This window comes from Schistocerca americana, chromosome 4 (assembly GCF_021461395.2).
Source record: "Schistocerca americana isolate TAMUIC-IGC-003095 chromosome 4, iqSchAmer2.1, whole genome shotgun sequence".
In the NCBI taxonomy this organism is placed as follows: Eukaryota; Metazoa; Arthropoda; class Insecta; order Orthoptera; family Acrididae; genus Schistocerca; species Schistocerca americana.
This window is the reverse complement of record NC_060122.1, coordinates 70,734,405-70,757,162: the sequence shown is the minus strand read 5'-3', so window position 1 is coordinate 70,757,162 and position 22,758 is coordinate 70,734,405. Positions and strand designations below refer to the sequence as shown.

General features: G+C 45.0%; 1 protein-coding gene across 1 annotated transcript in view; it reads right to left on the bottom strand.

Moving 5' to 3' along the window:
* LOC124612775 (discoidin domain-containing receptor tyrosine kinase B-like) overlaps positions 1 to 22,758 on the bottom strand; it is a 260,476-nt gene that overhangs the window by 19,303 nt on the left and 218,415 nt on the right. Inside the window, exons 12-13 of the mRNA XM_047141170.1 lie at positions 16,176 to 16,285; positions 6,592 to 6,789 (exon numbers count right to left, since the gene is read on the bottom strand). Of these exons, the coding sequence (XP_046997126.1) occupies positions 6,592 to 6,789; positions 16,176 to 16,285 (308 nt within the window). The remainder of the gene's footprint in view (positions 1 to 6,591; positions 6,790 to 16,175; positions 16,286 to 22,758) is intronic.

The window sequence follows — 22,758 nt, the reverse complement described above, 5'->3', positions numbered from 1 at the left end:
AGAAACTAGTTGACTTGTTATAACTCCCGTCTAAGCCGTTATTCCTAGTAGGAATATCGTCCTGAGACAAGTTTTCCATTGGAAAATCCTGAACATGATTGACTGCTCCAAATGACGAAAAAAAAAAAAGATAGGCAGATTACAATTTCGGCAACGACAAGTTATTTTCAGGCGAACTAGACCTGCCTTGATCGATGTAGGACAAGCACCAGCCACGCTGATTCAGAATGACAGGGCAGATATGTGAATCTCGCTGGTCTCGTACCGTATATTCCAATGTGTTATCACTCCTACATACCGCTCAATACACCAACAGCAAATAAAATAAATCAGAACCTAAAAGTGCGTCTTTGGTTTCGTTTAACAGTACGTATACTGTATATGACAACTGCCATGTTTAGAAACGAGCTTTTGAAATACAAGTGTGAAATGTTCAAGACGCCCTTCGTGAATTCGGCTTCTTCATAATTTTCGTTACTTTGGTGATGGGAAATGCTCAACATGGAGCTAGGGATTACCGAAATATCGTGTCTCAGGAAGTAAAGAAGACTATCTACTGTTGCTCTACACAAGAACAGTCATACGAGACTATGTGTAAGTTTCTTTTACGTATGCATTGCGTTATAATGAAGAAAGTTGATAATTTACTTGAATTTGTGATCCACAATGGAGTTCAAACTGCGATCTTTCTATTTCGTCATCTGCGACCTATATGGAAGCGCAGCTCACAGCTTCGGTTACATTTTCAAAAAGCCAATTCTGTTTTTCCCCTTTCCTAACTTCGCAAGTACCGGGTGGTTATAATTAAAGTGCAGGTACTTACAGAGCTCCAGTGTGGGCTGTATTCTAATGCGTTAGTGTGGACCCGATTTACGCTGGAAAAAAATTAGTTCCAATTTTGGCCACCTGGTGCAAATTTGGCGTCGTGAATGCAATAAAGAGCGTATAGATATGTTTCCATGTTTCACGTATTAGGAACGAGACGAGACGAGAACGAGAGAATCTAAGCACCGCGCCGCCTAGCTGCGGCAGCAGTAGACAGCGTCATAAAAAGGCGACAGCAGTGACTTATGAACTGTATTGTTTTGCTTGCACTGAAATTTTCACACAGAAGGATATTGATTATTTGTATGTCGCCATTTGCTTGCGACACGTCTTTGTGAATGCGCAAAGTTACGTATTGTCAATTTAACTTACTGTAATAAACTCCATTAATATGTTTTCCTGGACTTTTTTTCTAGTGATCCGAGGAAACAGCTTCCTAGGCACTCTATATTAGACGAGTGTGCAGGATAGAAGAAAGTGTCTCCAAGCAGCGTCCCTTTGGAAATAAAGTGAGGAAGTGTAAATCATTCACGAAGGAGATTGCTTACAAAATTCCACTCCCATGCGTACAAGAGCTTCAAACGTCTGATTACTTTCTAAATGGGTTGATGTGTCAAATGACGTTAAGCATGTACAAACTTTATTATAGAAGACGCAATATCCTAAATATGTTGGTTTTATTAGTTTCGTATTAATTACGCACAGAACGTTGAAAAAATAAAACTGCACTTGTATTTTGTGGATAATTTGCGCTCCATTTTAAGGTAAGCTAGTTTTGCATGTATCTAATTTTTCATGCAACTGAATATGACGTCATATCTCCTGAACTATGTGCCATACAATAACACAATTTTGCAGGTACATACAGTGGCGTGTGCCCTAATAGAGTTAATAGTAAAGAAGTAATAAATTAAAACACCGTGCTTGATGCGTAAGTTTAATTGCGTCATCAGCGAAAATATAGTAAGCGATGTACTTTTTCCTTTAATTACTTGTATGAGGTGTCAGCGAGAAAAAGTTTATAGAAGTTTTGATATGTGTGCCCTCATTCTCACGTACTGGATGAATATAGTTAGGGTAATTTGGGCGCCGTGCGTTTCATTGCCTGAAGACTTAAATACAATATCTACCTGCAACGTCTCATCATGTTAAACATCAATTTACTATTATATAGCTTATTGAGTAGATTATGAGATAATTTTAATTCGTTCCGTAATTATATGAAATACTGCAAATTAAATTTTTGTTGCTTACGGTAGCGATAAGATAGACAATATGTATTGGACTTGGGCCGCGCGAGATTAGCCGAGCGGTCTAGGACGCTGCAGTCATGGACTGTACGGCTGGTCCCGGCGGAGGTTCGAGTCCTCCCTCGGGCACGGGAGTGTGTGTTTGTCCTTAGGATAATTTAGGTTAAGTAGCGTTTAAGCTTAGGGACTGATGACCTTAGCAGTTAAGTCCCATAAGATTTCACACACATTTGAACATTTTTTTGAACTGGACTTGTGTGACCGTTTTAGCCTTGCACCCCATCTAAATCAAATGGCTCTGAGCACTATGGGACTTAACTTCTGAGGTCATCAGTAGCCTAGAACTTAGAACTACTTAAACCTAACTAACCTAAGGACATCACACACATCCATGCCTGAGGCACGATTCAAACCTGCGAACGTAGCGGTCTCGCCGGTCCAGACTGTAGCGACTAGAACCGCACGGCCACTCCGGCCGGCCCGCGCAGGTGTTTTCTCCATCGTCATCAGGAGTTAAAATCACTGACTGCTAGGGATGGCATGGTGTTCTGCTTATACAGACGCAAAGGTAGCGTCTGGAAACTTCTAGAGAGAGCCGGCGTGACGCATGAGTAGTGGGCAGCTCTTAGCAGGGGAACCAGTGAACATGAAGCGGCAGCTTCAAATGTGGCGCCGGCCCCTCGCGCCAGCCGACGTCACTCGGTCCCGCGGCAGGCTGCAGTTGCCACGAGCTGCCCAACTTACCTTCCACACCCGAGTCGCTCCGTCCTCGTTGGACGGCTCCAGACTCTGCTACTGCATCGACATAAGCAGAACACCATGCCAGCTCCGACAGTGATCGCAACTCCTGATGACGATGGCGTCGATAGCTATTTAAACCTCAAATGCTGTATTCGAAGCGACGCTGTTCCTAACGGCGAAAGATCCCGATGACGCCGCTATGTAATGAGGAATTGACCACGAGATGTCATGCGTGGCGGAGCAGCGAGTATAAGAGAATCTGTGACAGCAAGTGGGCCACGACAGCTCAGTCAGTTCGAGCGTGGGCTAGTCACATGAGTAACAGATCAGGGACATTTCAGAGTTTCTGAAGTTGATCTGATTGTGAGGTGGAAACGCGAAGGAACTACCATAGTTAAACACATACCTGGGAGACTTCATGTACTGACTCAATAGAGAACATCGAGCTTTTGAGACGGTGGTTGTAAAAACTCGCATGAAACCAGCGAAAGGAATCTATGGTGATTTCTCAAGTGCTACCAGAAATCAACCTAGCAAGACTGTATGTACAGAATTAATAAGAATAGTATACAATGGTCGAGCAGCTCTCCAGAAGCCAAACATATCTGAAGTCAATACTTAGCGATGTTTCTGGTGGCCGTGTGGCGATCCAATGGACAGATTTGATTTTTGCGAGTGCCTGAGAAAGTTGGTGCAGTCGTGTGTAGTGCCAAAAGTGAAGTACAGAGAATATGTTGTTACGGTAAAAGACTATGAGCGCATTTTACAGTACTGTGCAAATCGATATCTCCTCTGCCGTTCTGTCAAGTCTTCATTTCTTGATTGCACTGATTCCATACATCATGTCACAGACATCACCCATGTCATCGGCGGAGGGTCACAACACCATCCAGTAACCTGTTCTCACCCATAACTCATCAGGTGCTGTCTCCCAGACCTCGCGAAAAGTTTCGAACTCGTTCACCAAGGCCAGATTTGGCGGAATGCTTCTATCCTCCCCCTACCCTCCTTAAATTGCCAAGCCTACGATGTTTGCAGTCGGTTGCGTTATCGCCTTCTGTGTTTATGGCTGACACGTGTTACTGATAGGTTTTGGAGTCTCCTAGACCGCGCCTCGTGAACTACGTACCTGTTTTCCTCAGTATGGTACCGTACAGCTCAAAATATGTTGGCACGAATGTGTCGTTTTTAACTTTCCCGAGTTTGATTACATTGTTAGTCGATCTAGGGAGGAAGGTGTCAGTGATATAGGTCAAGAAATTAACGGAAAAGGCGATGATTTTACATTAGCCAGTGTACGCAGTTCCACTATCGAACAAGGGGAAGAACTTCAGGAAAACTGTGATGGGGATCTTTCTGTTTCTTCAATGAAATGTTTAAAGTGTCTGTTAAAATCGAATGTGTTCTGAGTGGTGATAAAAATGTAGTTCCCAGCAATGAATGTCATTTTGACACACTTTCTTTTTGTAACTACCGGGTGGAACTTTTGCGCGCAGATTTAAACCCTGGAATTTAGTATTATTTGGAAATTTATTTGCTACAGAGATTGTAAAATTCAGTACTCTAACAGTCTATTTATGTGTACAATTTAAAAGAATCACACAAAATTATGTGCTTCTGTGAGATAAATAGCAAAATGCTGCAAGTTTCGTTTAGTGCAACAAAATAAACTAGAATCATTTAAACAACCCTTAAATAATTGTAAAAATGTATGTTATATAGCATAAATTAAAAATTTCAAATTATTTTTGCCTTAAATCTCGGTTTAAACATAGAGGTCCCAGAGATCCTAGGTCGTGGTATACGGTACCTAAAGTCACCTAGCGAGTTAAGGGCTAAACTACCCACAGCGCTCCAAAGCGACCAGTTGAAACACATCAGTTATTCACGCCGACTTGTTTCGAAAGCGCGTCACCCATTCTGCTGTTTTCCAGAATTGTGCTTCTGGGGTGCTACAATATTCTGGCTAACTGCCGTGTGTATCTGATCTAGACGCGAGGGATGTATCTTGCGCACGTCAGACGTTTTGCTTTACGAGACGTCTTGAAACCGTTTTTTTTTTTTTTTTGCATTTAGAGGAGAGCATGGGCTGACCGGGACATCACACTTGTGCTGGATCCTGTTCAGTGCAGACCAACACGGGCATAGTTTCTCTAGTGATGATAAAATCTTCTTCGGTTGACAGCCGAGTCAATGTGTTGTTTTCCAGCAACGTTTCAGCAAGTTTCTTACCTGCCATCTTCGCCTGAAGATGGCAAGTAAGAAACTTGCTGAAACGTTGCTGGAGAACAACACATTGACTCGGCTGTCAACCGGAGATTTTATCATCAAGATTCGCCGAGAAAGCCTGCATTCTCATATAAGTTTCTCTATTGTAGCGACGCTGGAGACCGGCATGCAGTCCTCACTTATTTCAGTGTGACTGCTATGAGTTCTCGCCTTAAGCCGAACTTCCTACGTGTCGCAAGCTGCGACACAGTCGCGAATTGAACAGTGACCGGAATATAAAATAAATATCCCTTACTTTACGTCTATGGTCTCAAATTGTTTTTTACATCAGACTACCGGTTTCGATTTAAAATGACAACTTGATATCTCTTTTACAAGAAGATGTCCTAATATACTGGAGCCATAGCGTCTCGCACTTGTTGATGCCACTATGGCCCCAGTACATTTGGACATGTTTTTATAAAACAAATCTGAAGATAGTCATTGTAGACCGATACTGGTAGTCTGATGATAAAAAATTTGTGACCATAGAGGTAAAGTAAAGGAAATTTTTTTCTTCCTACGTGTGTTTTACTCGCGTTTCTTGGAGAATGTATGGTTTTTCGAGTCATTTACATGCGGAATAGTGTTCGCTCAAACTGAAATGGAGCTCAGTGACGCTTTCGGAAACTTGGATCGATGTGGGAATCCGGTAGTGCTTCGAACATCTATGAGCATTCGGTGCATTCAGCCCCTCTCTCTCTCTCTCTCTCTCTCTCTCTCTCTCTGTCTCTCTCTCTCGACCATCAGTAAGCAGATTGCTTTGCTTATATTATTTCTAGTTGCGCTGCAAAGCTAAGGGTCTTATGGCTTTACTTCTCTTTGTCAGGAGATGAAACCACGTGGGTTTGCGTATTCATGAGTAGCACTGAACGGCAGGTGGTCTTTGTCCCACTTAACAGTTCTGTTAAGCAAGTAAAGTATTTGCTTTGTATCGCCAGATATAATTCTTTTGTCTTACATAATATTTTCAGCTTTACAGTAACTACTGATGTTGTGGTTTGTGACTGAATGCGGATCCGCCAGCAGCAATGTCTTAATATGTCCCCTACGTAATTTTAGCGACAACTATTAGGGTTCAAAATTCTTTTTCTATGATACTAACATTCAGATCGTAAAAATGGCAAATACATTTGCATTGCACTAGTTTTCGTCTACAACATGGATCTTATTACACGAAGTGTTCATTAGCTTCGCGTAATTCATTCGTAATAGTAACTAATGCGTTCCCTTCAGAAGTACATCAATGAAATTTACGTCGCGTCTGCGTAAGTTTAACCACTGTCACTGCAATTTTACGAGTCAGGTAGCTCTATGGAAGTGTCTTACCTGAAGAAGGGCTGTAAATAAGCTTAAAAGTTGCAGCCGTACGATGTGTTCTTCAAGAATCAAATTTTTGTTGGCTCTCACAGTGCACTCTTGTCAGGCGCTGACTAGTACTCTGGCCGGCGTGCTTGTTTTCAGGACACTAGAGTGAGGTTGGCAGCGCAGCCAGCGGCGGACGCACCTGAGCGAGTTGGCGGCCAGCAGGTGGTCGTCGTCGTCGGCCATCTGGTGCGCCCTGAGGAACTGCGTGAGGTCGCCGTGCTGCAGGTACTCCATGACGACCGCCAGCGGCTCCTCGCTGCTCGACAGGCCCAGCACGCGCGCCAGGTTGGCGTCCTCCAGCGCCGCCAGGATGTGCACGTCGCGCAGGAACACTTGTCTGCAACACGCGGCAGCTGCTCGACACTCCTACGACGAGACTAACTTACCCTAAATACTCCTACTATGACATCAAAGCTGAAAATCGACGAACCTGTGCAACCCCTACCCACACACACAAAGAAAGGTAAAAGCACTTATGTCTTTACATATGTGTGTTTCAGGAAGAGTGCAAGTACACTCCTGGTAATTGAAATAAGAACACCGTGAATTCATTGTCCCAGGAAGGGGAAACTTTATTGACACATTCCTGGGGTCAGATACATCACATGATCACACTGACAGAACCACAGGCACATAGACACAGGCAACAGAGCATGCACAATGTCGGCACTACTACAGTGCATATCCACCTTTCGCAGCAATGCAGGCTGCTATTCTCCCATGGAGACGATCGTAGAGATGCTGGATGTAGTCCTGTGGAACGGCTTGCCATGCCATTTCCACCTGGCGCCTCAGTTGGACCAGTGTTCGTGCTGGACGTGCAGACCGCGTGAGACGACGCTTCATCCAGTCCCAAACATGCTCAATGGAGGACAGATCCGGAGATCTTGCTGGCCAGGGTAGTTGACTTACACCTTCTAGAGCACGTTGGGTGGCACGGGATACATGCAGACGTGCATTGTCCTGTTGGAACAGCAAGTTCCCTTGCCGGTCTAGGAATGGTAGAACGATGGGTTCGATGACGGTTTGGATGTACCGTGCACTATTCAGTGTCCCCTCGACGATCACCAGTGGTGTACGGCCAGTGTAGGAGATCGCTCCCCACACCATGATGCCGGGTGTTGGCCCTGTGTGCCTCGGTCGTATGCAGTCCTGATTGTGGCGCTCACCTGCACGGCGCCAAACACGCATACGACCATCATTGGCACCGAGGCAGAAGCGACTCTCATCGCTGAAGACGACACGTCTCCATTCGTCCCTCCATTCACGCCTGTCGCGACACCACTGGAGGCGGGCTGCACGATGTTGGGGCGTGAGCGGAAGACGGCCTAACGGTGTGCGGGACCGTAGCCCAGCTTCATGGAGACGGTTGCGAATGGTCCTCACCGATACCCCAGGAGCAACAGTGTCCCTAATTTGCTGGGAAGTGGCGGTGCGGTCCCCTACGGCACTGCGTAGGATCCTACGGTCTTGGCGTGCATCCGTGCGTCGCTGCGGTCCGGTCCCAGGTCGACGGGCACGTGCACCTTCCGCCGACCACTGGCAACAACATCGATGTACTGTGGAGACCTCACGCCCCACGTGTTGAGCAATTCGGCGGTACGTCCGTCAACTGCACATACGGTTCACGTCCACGCTGTCGCGGCATGCTACCAGTGTTAAAAACTGCGATGGAGCTCCGTATGCCACGGCAAACTGGCTGACACTGACGGCGGCGGTGCACAAATGCTGCGCAGCTAGCGCCATTCGACGGCCAACACCGCGGTTCCTGGTGTGTCCGCTGTGCCGTGCGTGTGATCATTGCTTGTACAGCCCTCTCGCAGTGTCCGGAGCAAGTATGGTGGGTCTGACACGCCGGTGTCAATGTGTTCTTTTTTCCATTTCCAGGAGTGTATTTAAATTATTTGAATTACTGTGTACTACCAACTTCTAAAATAAACACTCCATATAAAATGTGTCCAATTTTTACTCCTCATGGTGATGCAGCTGTTAGAATGTAACCAAATCAGATACTCACAAAAGCTACTAAACAAAAGTAAACGCTTAAGATCAAAATCGATTTTCGTAGATTCCATTTCCGACTTCGAACTCTCTTGAGAGCACAATTGTAACTCTTCTGGGGTCAGATATTAATCATTTAGCGCTGATGTTTCTAATATTTACTGAGTCTCATCGTTAGCTACGGTAAGAATGTAGGTTCAAGCAATAAATTAAAATTTTTACCAGGGTCTCAATTGGAGGCCAGGTATTCTGCTTAGTAAGGACAAGCGCTAACCACTGATCCGCACTTACCCTGCACCTACCACGCCTGCACGGACTACGTAGTACGTCTGCCTCCCAAATAGAAATTGCAACTCACGCCTCAGCCCATTGCTATTTCCCTTCTGCACTCGCATCAGTATTGTACAGGCTCTCCAATATTGGAATAGGATTTCTGTACGCCAGGCAGTTGTGGTAGCCGTACTGTCAGTTTGGCGGAGCGGTTATCGCATTTGGCTAAAAGGACGAGACAACGGTTTGAATCTTAGGGCTGGTACACATTTTAATTCATTGCTTCTGCCTACATCAGTATCTTCTGAGGTATTAATGGAGATATTTTATGAAGTCAGCACTATTCATAATCTCTTGTGTTTAATTTTTCTCTGTAGACTTCGCCTCTGAACCATGCTCAGATGAAAAAATGTGAGGGGTAAGGTTCACTTGCAACCAATTATCTGCTGGATGAATTCCAATCCGTATCTTCCTCTACAGTTTATGCCTTCTACAGCTCTCTCTAGTACGATGGAAGTCGATCCCTGATGTCTTAACAGATGTCCCGTCATCCTGTCCCTTCTTGTCAGTGTTTTCAAAATATTCCTTTTCTCTATGATTCTGCGCAGAACCTCCTCATTCCTTACCTTGGCAGTCCATCTAATTTTCAACATTCGTCTATAGCACCACATCTCAAATGCTTCGGTTTCCCCACAGTCCATGTTTCACAACCATACATTTCTGTGTTCTAAACGTACATTCTGTGAAATTTCTTCTTCAAATTAAGGTCTATGTTTGATACTAGTAGACTTCTGTTGGCCAAAAATGGAGCCGTACATATTACAGGCCTTACTAGCCATAGGCAATGACGACAAACTGAGTCGTCTCTTAGACTGCAGATGTTAGTTTTATAAGATTAGAATGTGCAGGGGTCGTCATGCTGGAAGAACAAACACATCTTTGTAGCCATGGTATGCCAGACTTTCTGAGAGGTTGGTTAAAAGAAAATTAATTTCCTCATGTCAAATTCCCTTGCTTACTGTAATCTGGACTGTAAAGGTGGAATGTGAGCAACGATATACGTCTATGGCTTCAGAATTCCTTCAATAACTATTGCGCATTCATCAACATGTGTGTTTGCATTCGGCTTTTCAGAACAAAAAAACAGCGAAAGCTGTTGCGTGAGGCAAATATAACAGCTCTCCATCACGTAGTGGTTAGTTTATTCAGAATGTTTTTGCGCTTCTTGAATTTGGGGTAGTGTTGTTTGTAAATAGGGAATCACCGAAAATTATGCAAACAGGTTTAGCCGTATTTCGCGTTCTCGTGACAAAAGTTTACACACTTCTGTTGAGTTCTTTTCCTTTGTTCCAGCTCGTAAACGACATAATAAGATTCTAGGCTCTTGGACTGGAGGTTCTTCCCGTCCTCAAACGTGACGGTCTAAACAATTGACGATAAATTACCCCTATAGTACAAATATATAACGCTAGTAGCATCAGGCAGGTGTCTCATGGACAAACTGAGGGATATTGTTCTTACAGCCAGTACAGGCATTTGGCAACCAATTACTTACTGTGGATGATTTACTTATGGTACGTCCAATGCAGACATTCTGAGGGTGATTGTTCCTGTTGACGGTTTCCCGTAGTCAGCCTTTTGAGTTTGACCAGAAGTCCATGAAGCTATAAACCAAAATAGCTATAAACCAAAATACAAAGTAACTGGGTTGACAATGTTCTCACCTTCTGTAATCCTGACACGAAGTGAGATCTCAATCTAAGCACATGTTCACACATGTTCATATTAGATTCACTGGTTTCCGAAGTCTTGAAAACTTTTCTGGTCTTAAGGAGTTGGTGTTCTTAACTGTTACCTTACCTTAGATTAATCAAACTCGTTCCAGGAACCTGAAACATGTTTTTAAGCTATGGGAATATGGCTCTATGATTCCTCTATTGTTTTTTCATACCCACGGTAAGAGACAATGCAGGACGGCGAAAAGCGTACACATGTGGCAACCGAACTAGATCGCAATCTGAGAAAGCAGCACATGGCGGATCTTACCACTCAGACCTGAGACAGCTGGCGAAGAGCGTCTTTTTTAAATCATTATGGCACATGAATAGCATACAACTTTGTGTTTCTGTACTCTAGGATCAAATTTTACTCCTCTCTCTTTTCCCGGTTAACACCTAAATGACGCGTAGTTCCCATAGTAATATTCATCTTTGTTTGTACTTTCGAAATTAATATATCTTTACTCTAAATGTTTAAAATATATTTTTGATACCTTTGTACTTGTGTCACTGCTCTGTTAATACAAAAAAAAAAAAAAACAATGTACAGTAACCAGCAATACCTTCCGTTTCCGTACAACAAATATCAACAATGACCCTGTTGTTCTCATCTACACGTTTCCAGATTTATGACAGCCCTCTTAATAATATTGCACTTTCTGGATGATAAAAAAAAATTAAGTAGATAGATGTAATTTGATAACATAATTAAAAGTATCCAGAAGAATTAAAAAATTTTATATGCTGCGCAGATGCTGTGCATGGCTCCTTTTTAACACACGGTAAACATCTAAGCGATAATCCAGTTTGACGCCACACATTCTGTAGCTTATCCGGAGTCACCAAAGCAAGCCCAATAAAAGGCGCATCTGAAATTGTTTTGGGTAAAGGAGTTACATATATAGATCTTCCACATAACCCCGTAAAATCCACGTGTGTCAGATGCGTAGAGGGGTGTACCAAAGAGCAAAAACAGCGTCGTCATGTCCACTACAACCGATTCAGCGGTTTGGAAGATGTCGAAATAAAAACGTGCCAACCTCCACACAGCAATTTTAGGCTGCTGCATCATTCAGAGACACGTAATCAACGAAATCTGTATCAAGGTGCCGCATCAGCTGAAAAATGTCCGGTTATATATTTGTTAAGGCATTTAGCTACAATAAGAATAATTGACCGTATAAAATTTGTCCTGAGATCATACACGACACGTTAACGTTTGGTGAGTCATGCTGATATTCATTTACACACTTCGGCTACTCCGTACACGATATTCCGCTATTGTGAGCATTAATCTTTCCAGTTATGTTGAAGGTTGCCTCGTCACTAAAAAACAGACGAGCATCACATGCTTCTTCCTCCATGGTTCCCAGCATTGCCGTAGCGTAGCTTGAACGTTGACGTAGCGATCGATATTTTGCTGTCTGATCTTGTTTAGTTCTTATAGATGTATCACTATGCACTGAATAGAAAACATGAAAATTCCGCAGTCAACAACGTGGAAAATCCTTCGTAAGAGGTCAACAGCGAATTCGTACACTGTGCAGCTCCAGTTTGCTATTAGCCATGACGACTGCAGGGTGCATTTATATGCTGCATTCACTCTGAGTTGCACTTTATATGCAAGGCGATTACCTATGAAACATTTCAAAAAACCATTACAGACGAATGGCCAAGAACAGTGTAACACATGATTCAGTATGTGGAAGACAAATGCTCATTTTCTTTTTGTTTTACGATGTCCGTAACCATTCTTCGTTACGCGGCACACAACTAGCTGCTGCTTCAGTTCTGCCCATAATCGACCCAGCTTATCAGGAGTGACGGTAAGAATAGCTGCTGGCATCTGGTGTCGGAAGTCTTCGATGTTCTGTGGTAGAGGTGGAGCATAAACGCTATCCTTGACGAATACTCACCAGATAAAATCAGACGAACACGGTGACCATTCGAATAGCGCCAGCCAAGTCGCAAGGAACAGTTGATTTAGCAACAGCAGTGGAAACGTGGAGGGGGAAATTTGTTGAAAGATGAAATCCCCGGTTTAAGTTTCACGTTGTGGCACGAACAACAATTGTAGCATGTCGAGATAGCAGATACGATTGACAGTTACATCAGCGGAGAGTAAGGGTTCATAGACTGTTTCTGGTCACGGCACAGAAAACCCTTTCTCGGAATCTCCAACGTGTTAGTTTCAAGTGTATTTTCTGTACCCCACTTGCAGGTAGTGTGTCCATTGACTTTTCCCGAAAGATGAGCAGTGGCGTCGTCACTGAAGATAAATTTTCTGGCTAAGTTGACATTTTCAAGTTGGTTCTGCTGAGCAGCCGACGACGCAGTTTCCAGTCACTGCTTATGGCTTGCAAGACCTGCAATTTGTACAGCTCCACTCTTCATCGCACGTAGGATTTTCCACAATATTCGCGGAGGAATGTTCAGTTGTGCACCAGCTCGATGTGTAGCCTTGTGGCACTTCGCAGCAGCACGTCTCATACACGGTCCACTGACTGTTCTGACATGCCCGATCACTCCGAATGTTTTATACTGCACAAACAAAAATCCTCCTCGAAAATCTTATACTACGTCACAGCGCTGTTGTAAACTGGTGGTCACTTGTGAAACCTGGCACGGGAAGTTCTTTGCTTTCTCTCTACCGACTGGCAAGAGGCAGGATCTAGCACGCAAAATACACTGAATACCCTAGAAACTGGTACACCTGCCTAATATCGTGTAGGGTCCCACCGAGCACGCAGAAGAGCCGCAACACGACGTGGCGTGGACTCGACTAATGTCTCTAGTCGTGCTGGAAGAACTTGACATCATGAATCCTGCAGGGCTGTCCACAAACCCGTACGGTTACAAGGGGTTGAGATCTCTTCTGAACAGCAATTTGCAAGAAATTCCAGATACGCTCAGTAATGTTCTTGTATGGAGAGTTTGGTGGCCAGCAAAATTGTTCAAACTCAAAAGAGTGTTCTTGGAGCCACTCTGTAGCAATTCTGGACGTGTGGGGCATCGCATTGTCCTGCTGGAATTGCCCAAGTCCGTAGGAATGCATAATGGACATGAATGGACGCCGGTGATCAGACAGGATGCTTACGTACGTGTCACCTGTCAGAGTCATATCTAGATGTATCAGGGGTCCCACATCACTCGAACTGCACACACGACACACTATTACAGAGTCTCCACCAGGTTGAACAGTCTCCTGGTGACATGTGGGGTTCACGTATTCATGAGGTCTCCACACGCGTACACGTCCATCCGCTAGATACAATTTGAAACGAGTCTCGTCCGACCAGGCAACATGTTCCCAGTCATCAACAGTCCAATGTGATGGGCCCAGGCGAGGCGTAAAGTTTTGTGTAGTCCAGTCACCAAGGGTATACGACTGGACCTTCGGCTCCGAAAGCCCACATCGGTGATATTTCGTTGAATGTTTCGCACGCTGACACTTGTTGATGGTCGAGCACTGAAATCTGTCGCAATTTGCGGAAGGGTTGCACTTCTGAAACGTTGAACGGTTGTCTTTAGTCGGCGCTGGTCCCGTTCTTGCAGAATCTATTTGTGGCCGCAGCGATGTCGAAGATTTGATGTTTTACCGGATTCCTGACATTGGAATGATCTTCCGGGAAAATCCCCACTTCATCGCTACTTCGGAGATGCTGTGCCCCATCGCTCGTGCGCCGACTATAATACAATGCTCAAACTCGCTTAAATCTTGACAACCTGCCGCTGTAACAGCAGTAACCGATCTATGAACTGCACCAGACACCTGCTGTCTTATACAGGGTGTTACAAAAAGGTACGGTCAAACTTTCAGGAAACATTCCTCACACACAAAGAAAGAAAATATGTTATGCGGACATGTGTCCGGAAACGCTTACTTTCCATGTTAGAGCTCATTTTATTACTTCTCTTCAAATCACATTAATCATGGAATGGAAACACACAGAAATAGAACGCAACAGCGTGACTTCAAACACTTTGTTACAGTAAATGTTCAAAATGTCCTCCGTTAGCGAGGATACATGCATCCACCCTCCGTCGCATGGAATTCGTGATGTGCTGATGCAGCCCTGGAGAATGGCGTATTGTATCACAGCCGTCCACAACACGAGCACGAAGAGTCTCTAAATTTGGTACCGGGGTTGCGTAGACAAGAGCTCTCAAATGCCCCCATAAATGAAAGTGAAGAGGGTTGAGGTCAGGAGAGCGTGCAGGCCATGGAATTGGTCCGCCTCTACCAATCCATCGGTCACCGAATCTGCTGTTGGGAAGTGTACGAACACTTCGACTGAAATGTGCAAGAGCTCCATCGTGCATGAACCACATGTTGTGTCGTACTTATAAAGGCACATGTTCTAGAAGCACAGGTAGAGTATCCCGTATGAAATCATGATAACGTGCTCCATTGAGCGTAGGTGGAAGAACATGGGGCCCAATCAAGACATCACCAACAATGCCTGCCCAAACGTTCACAGAAAATCTGTGTTGATGACGTGATTGCACAATTGCGTGCGGATTCTCATCAGCCCACAAATGTTGATTGTGAAAATTTACAATTTGATCACGTTGGAATGAAGCCTCATCCGTAAAGAGAACATTTGCACTGAAATGAGGATTGACACATTGTTGGATGACGCATTCGCAGAAGTGTACCCGTGGAGGCCAATCAGCTGCTGATAGTGCCTGCACACGCTGTACACGGTACGGAAACAACTGGTTCTCCCGTAGCACTTTCCATACAGTGACGTGGTCAACGTTACCTTGCACAGCAGCAACTTCTCTGACGCTGACATTAGGGTTATCGTCAACTGCACGAAGAATTGCCACGTCCATTGCAGGCGTCCTCGTCGTTCTAGGTCTTCCCCAGTCGCGAGTCATAGGCTGGAATGTTCCGTGCTCCCTAAGACGATGATCAATTACTTCGAACGTCTTCCTGTCGGGACACCTTCTTTCTGGAAATCTGTGTCGATACAAACGTACCGCGCCACGGCTATTGCCCCGTGCTAATCCATACATCAAATGGGCATCTGCCAACTCCACATTTGTAAACATTACACTGACTGCAAAACCACGTTCGTGATGAACTTTAACCTGTCGATGCTACGTACTGATGTGCTTGATGGTAGTACTGTAGAGCAATGAGTCGCATGTCAACACAAGCACGGAAGTCAACATTACCTTCCTTCAATTGGGCCAACTGGCGGTGAATCGAGGAAGTACAGTACATACTGACGAAACTAAAATGAGCTACAACATGGAAATTAAGCGTTTCCGGACACATGTCCACATAACATGTTTTCTTTATTTGTGTGTGAGGAATGTTTCCTGAAAGTTTGGCCGTACCTTGTTGTAACACCCTGTATATGCATTGCCGACCGCAGCGCCGTATTCTGCTTGTTTGCATATCTCTATATTTAAATACGCGTGCCTATAGCAGTTTCTTTGGCGCTTCACTGTAATTTATCTGGCAAGTACGGCCCCATTTTAAGTAATTAAAGTCGGTTTCTCCCATGTCAGCAGTTTCTAAAACTAACTTAGCGCACAACGTTATGTTTAGGCCTTTATGTACATCGATTTTTACAATGTTTCATCCACTTTTATAATTATCCTTAATTCTTGTGAAGGAGAAAGACTGGCAAGCGAGGCGCGGCAGCCACTGTGCACTTACTTCTCCTGGTCGGCGGCGCCGGTCGGCAGCAGCTTGACCGCCACCAGCCGCTTGCCCAGCGTCGTCGCCTTCCCATACTCGGGCACGCCGTCCGCCTCCGCTATGTACACCTGCGGAGCCACACACGGTATGCGCATTTATGTTTGCTCTCATTTTGCACATGAAAACTAAAGACGTCGCACGAGTACTGGATACATCATTACATTAAACGAACAACTGTTGAAAATGAGCATGGGGATGCAGGCAGATGAACTGATGACACATGAAGTTCTTTGTTAGATTCTTAGGTATGTGAAATGATCTACATCTACACTCTGCAGGGCAAGTGATATTATGTCGTGAACGTTATTTCTGGTACCACTATCAGATTCCCACTTCCCTGTTCCACTCGCGAATGGCACGTGGGAAGTATCATAGTCGGCAACCTCCATATTAGTTCTAATTTCTCGAAATTTCTCGTTGTGGTCATTTCGCGAGATGTATATTGGGGGAAGTAATATGTTGTTCGAACTGTTTCTCGAAGGTACGCTCTCGGAATATCAGTAGTTAACCTCTCCGTGACGCTCGACAACTCTCATGCAGAGTCTGACACAGGAGTTTGTCGCGCATCTCCGTAACATTACGGCGACGACCAAACTATCGTGTGAAGAAACGCGCCGTCCTTCGTTGGCCCTTCTGCATCTCTTCCATCCGTCCTAACTGGCAAGGATCCCACACTGATGGACAATAATCAGGTATCGGTCCTGCCATATAGGGATCCCAGATAGATGAACAATACTCATGAATCGATCGAAGAAGCGCCTTGTAAGCTATTTATTTCGTGGATGAATTACATTTGCTACGCGTCTTCTTATGAGTCTCATCCTAGCCTCTGCTCTCCCTACTACTTGTTTTGCGTGATCATTCTACTTAAGGTCTCCCCTGATAGTTACGCCTTGGCCATATAGTAGTTCCCCTTTCCGTCATTTTGTGCCTATAGTGTAACAATGTAGGCGCACTATGTTACATTAATTTACGTTTAAGGTCAGCTGCACCACTGATCAAACTTCTGTGGTCTTCCTGCGGTTCCTTAAGTGTGTGTTGGATTTTGCTACCTTCTTATAGACGACTACACCATCAGCGAGCTTCCTGATGGGCTTTATGACGTTGTCACTACGTCACAGCCAAAACATTATGCCACCTGCTTAACAGCTTGTTTTCCGTCTTTGGAACGAAACATGTCATTGATTCTGCGTATCAGAGATCCGACAGTTTTCAGAATGAGATTTTCACTCTGCAGCGGAGTGTACGCTGATATGAAACTTCCTGACAGATTGAAACTGTGTGCCGGACAGAGACTCGAACTCGGGACCTTTGCCTTTCGCGGGCAAGTGCTCTACGAACTGAGCTACCCAAGCACGACTCACGCCCCGTCCTCACAGCTTCATTTCTGCCAGTATCTCGTCTCCTACCTTCCGAACTTTACAGAAGTTCTCCTGCGTACCATGCTGAACTAGCACTCCTAAAAGAAAGGATATTGTGGAGACATGGCTTAGCCGCAGCCTGGGGGATGTTGCCAGAATGAGATTTTCACTCTGCAGGCCAGGTACTGGCAGAAGTACAGCTCTGAGGACGGGGCGTGAGTCGTGCTTGGGTAGCTCAGTTGGTGGAGCACGTGCCCGCGAATGGCAAAAGTCCCGAGTTCGAGTCTCCGTCCGGCACACAGTTTTAATCTGCCAGGAAGTTTCATCCGACAGTTTCTTGGTAGGTTTTTTTGGTGTATATGGCATTGTATGCTAGTGAAACATGGACTGGGGGAAAACCGAAACAGAAGAGAATCGAAGCACTTGAGATGTGGTGCAACAGACGAATATTGAAAATTAGGTGGCCTGATAAGGTAAGGAATGAGGAGATTCTGCGCAGAATCCGGGAGGAAAGGAATATGTGTAACACACCGATAAGGAGAAGGGACAGGATGATAGGACATCAGCTGAGACACAAAGGAATGGCTTCCATGGTTCTATAGTGAGATGTAGAGGGGAGAAAGCTGTAGAGGAAGACGGAGATCGGAACGCATCCTGCAAATAATTCAGGACGTAGGTTGCATGTGCTACTTTAAGATGAAGAGGCTGGCAAAGGAGAGTAATTCGTGGCGGGCCACATCAAACCAGTCAGAAGACTGATGACCAAAAAAATGGCATTAGGTCGCGTAATTCGCGTTAATAACGGGCCGCTCATTTGCTTATGCAGTAATGGCGCCATAGCGACCCAGATGGGTTCCATGAGATTTACACCAGGCGAATACGGCCATCGAGACATCAACGTATGTTCATTATAACGCTCCTCAAACCGCTGTCCCTTGCAGCACCGTTCTGGCTCCGAGACACGGATGGTTATACCGCTGAACGATGATATCCCCTTCAGGGTAGATATCAAGCATGAGGGGATGCAGGTGATCCGCAGGTGGCAGCAAGTCTTTGATTACTACCACACGTCCCACGCAAGCGCAGCAGAATGTCTCCCATAGCATGATGCTGCCCTCATCAGCCTGCATCCGCGGCGCGCTGCATTATTCGGGTCGCCGTTCATCTCGATGACGGCGTTTGTGGAGACGACTATCGACCTACTGTAACAAAAGGGTGATTCACCCAAACAGCTGCCCCGTTTCCACTGATCGACGGTCGAATCTCGATAGTCCCGTGCTGCCCACTGTGATCGTAATTGACGCTGTCATTGGGTCAACATCTGAACATGTACGGGTGGTCTGCACGACGATCGGTGTGCACCGAAGCACTTGCACGTGCACCAGTATTGTGCTCTTTCCGCATAGATGCCACAGGTTACCATCAATCATACTTTACGGAGGAGAAAAGCCTCCAAACCCCGCGTTCTGTGAACAGTTGTGGATGTTCAACCATATAACGGCTAGTGGTTGTTTCACTGTCCGTCTACCTCTTTCCGTAGATGCTCACAACGGTAGCACGTGAACATTCGACCAGCGTCGCCGTTGCGAGATACTCGTTCACGGGCTCTTCGTAAAAATAATCTGCCCTTTATCAAAAATGCGTATCTCAATGCATTTCCGCTTTGCAGCCCGTATCTTCGATAGAGTGATTCGCCGTCCGTGTCTGCTCCTCTTACACACTTTTGTTACCGCGTCACGTGTCCGCAACGCCACAAGCCGGCATCCAACGTGTCGCTGAGCAGTGGTGACAATGTTTAGACTGATCAGTGTATAATGTAAACAGTTACCTTACACCTGTCGAGTTAATTCCCTCAAGAGCGACGTGTCGAGTTCTATCTGCAAAGAAATTTTTAATTCAATCACAAACCTGGTCCGATACTTGGTAAGCTTGTTTTTTTCACTAAACAACAGTGCGAGACTTTATCATACACCTTACTGAACTCAAGCAATTCGGCATCAACTTGCTGCCCGATGTCTACAGCGTTGTGTATCTCTGGATGCGCTATCATCGAGATGATACGATCTAGAGCGGTTAGATCAAGAACAAAACCTGCAGGAGTTACATGGGTGCATGCGGTTTAAGACTGTAACTCATGGATAGGGCTAGAGGGGCGTTTATCCCGTAGTACGTATTAAATAGTTAATGACGACGACGTAAAGAAATGAAGATTAGCGTTTGACGTGTCGTAGACGACGATGTCAGAGACAGGTCACAAGTTGGGACTGGGGAAGGGAATCGGTAGTGACCTTCCTAAGGAACCGTCCCGGCATTCGCCTGCACGACCGGACAGGGATTTGAACGGCCATCCACAAGAACAGAATTCAGTGTCTCGATCACTGCACAACCTAACTCTATAATGACGATCACGAATTGAAAATTGAAGATTAATACGATTGTATAAGGACGACGTTTGATATCAGCTGACTGCTCACGGGCAGGGATGCTTTCTTTGCCTCTGATAATCATCTCTGTATGTCCACTTTACTCCTCCCGTCATACGTTATTTTGCTTCCAAAGAGATGTGCTACTTTGGAAGCAGTATAACACGTGGCTGGCGAAGAAAGTAGGACAAATAAAAAAAAAGCAGTGTAACACAAACAAAGAAGATATTCCTGGCCATGGTAACTCTGCTAGTATCAAACACCGGCGTACATCTGCGGAATAAACTACTGAGAATATACATTTGGAGCACAGCATTGTGTGGTGGTGAATCATGAAAGGTAGGTTGAGAGGAAAAGAGAGTAAAAGAGAGTAACCAAAGCGTCTGATAGGTGGTGCTATTCAAGTATATAGAAAATTAGGTAGCCTGATAAGATAAGGAATGAGGAGATTTTCCACAGAAGCGGAGAAGAAAGAAACACATGGAAAACACTGACAGGTAGCAGGGGCGGGATTATAGGACATGTGTCAAGACATCAGGGAGCAACGCGGGATTATAGGACATGTGTCAAGACATCAGGGAGCAACGTGCATTGCACTAGAGGGAGCCAGAGAGGGTAAAAACTGTAGGGGAGGCCGATATTTCGATATATCCAACAAGTAGTTGAAGACGAAGGGTGCAACAACTACTCTGAGATGAAGGGTTTGGCACAAGAGAGGAATTCGTGGCGGGCGTTACAAGACTGATCCCTCAAGCAAGGTTCTGATGTCAGTTTTGAATGACTGATAGTAGTAATTTTAAACTGCTTTTTAGCACTCACTTGGTCCGAAGTGTGTTGTAGCAACGACAGCAACGACCGAAGAGCGTAGAAAATTGCAGGAATATCTGTGCAGAATCGGTAGTTGTTGCACAGACTAGTAGTTGCCCCTGAACATTAGCAAATATAATCTAGTGTGCACAGATACCCAAAGAAATCCACTAGTGTACGAATACACTATTGGTGAGCACTGGCTGGCAACACTAGCTACCGTAAAACACGTAGGAGTAACCATCCGGAGTGATTTAATGTGGAGTGACCTGTAAAAGAAATTGCAGGAGAAGGAGGTGTCTGGCTGAGATACACTGGAGAAATGTTACGAAAATGTAACTCATCCACGAAAGAAGTGGCTTATAAAACACTTTCTGAGCCGAATCTTAAGTATGCTCATCTGTCTGGGACCATAACGTGGTTGGATTAATAGAACTGATAGAGAATATCCAATGGAAAGCGATGTCGTGTGACTAGGGCCTCCCGTCGGTTAGACCGTTCGCCGGGTGCAAGTCTTTCCATTTGATGCCACTTCGGCGACTTGCCCGTCGATGAGGGTGAAATGATGATGAATAAGACAACACAACACCGAGACCCTGAGCGGAGAAAATCTCCGACCCAGCTGGGAATCTAACCCGGGCCCTTAGGATTGACATCCAGCTACCGGGGGCGGACATGGAGAGTGACGTTAGAGGATCGGTTAGTCGGTGCGACAGTGTTAGTACGGAGATGCTGAAGAAATTCCAGTGTCAGACACTACAAGAGAGAGGTCACGCACCACTGAGAGGTTTGGTAGTGAAATTCTGGGAGAGTACATTCGGAGTCGGGTACCTTACTTTTACCTTCCAAATGCCTGTCTCGAAATGAGGACGACCGGAATATCAGTGAGAGTGGAGCTTATGAGGCGGTTTACCTGTCATAATTCTTACCACGCGACATTCTCAAGTGGAACAGATGTAAGTAAGCTGCTTCTATGTTGTCAGCGCTGTGTAGCGCTTTGCATTGGATGTCTAACTGCGCTTTCTTTGTAAGAGACTCTGTGGCTGGTTAGACTAGTTGGAAGTTAATCGCCAGTGCTGTTGGGCAGTTGGAAGTTCGTCGCCAGCAGTGATGGAAGTACAATTAGGCAGTTGGAGGTGAACAACCAGCAGTGATGGCTGTTAGATGTGAGATGGATGGTAGAGGTGTAAAGTGTTCGCGTAGGCTAACGAGCTGTACATGTTCGACTTGGAGACTGAATGTTATTCATGATTATATACCTTTGTACTAGATGTCAATGACGACTTATATTCGTGTTTGAACTGGATGTCACATTATTAAGGTAAGAAAATACATGATTTAGTTTGCAACAAAATCTTTCCTTTGCTAACCACATGCCTATTAGTAGCTGGTGGCTTTAGTAGTTAGAATCTTTTATTTAGCCGACAGTACTAACGCTCGCTATATTGCAGTAGTTCGCTTAATGCAGATTTTTGTGAGGTAAGTGCTTAATGAAATGTATAGGTCATTGTTAAGATTTCTTTTTAGTCAGGGACATTCTTTTGAATTAATTATCTGAAGCCAGGTTGTAATTTTTTTGAGCAGTCAGATTGCGTTGCGCTAGAATATCATGGGTCACTGTTGACATGATAGGAAAAGGTAAAGAGAAAGTAGGCTCAGTAGGTTCTGTTTTACTCAGCTGTTTGAGTATCAAATAACGTAGAGGTTTCATGTTCTCAGTCATTCTGCAATTTAAGTACAGACACACTCATTTAAATAAATAAGTTTCACAGGAAAAGGGTGCTCAGATAGTGGTACCAGAAAAACCCTACGCCACACAGTGTAAGGTGGTTAGATGTCGATGTAGACCAGCGCCTGTAAGGACTTAAAGAGGGCAAGGCTCGAGTCAGTTCCCGTGGCTTAAAACCGTGATACCGGACGCATTACAGTAATGGGGAGAGACGTGTGTGG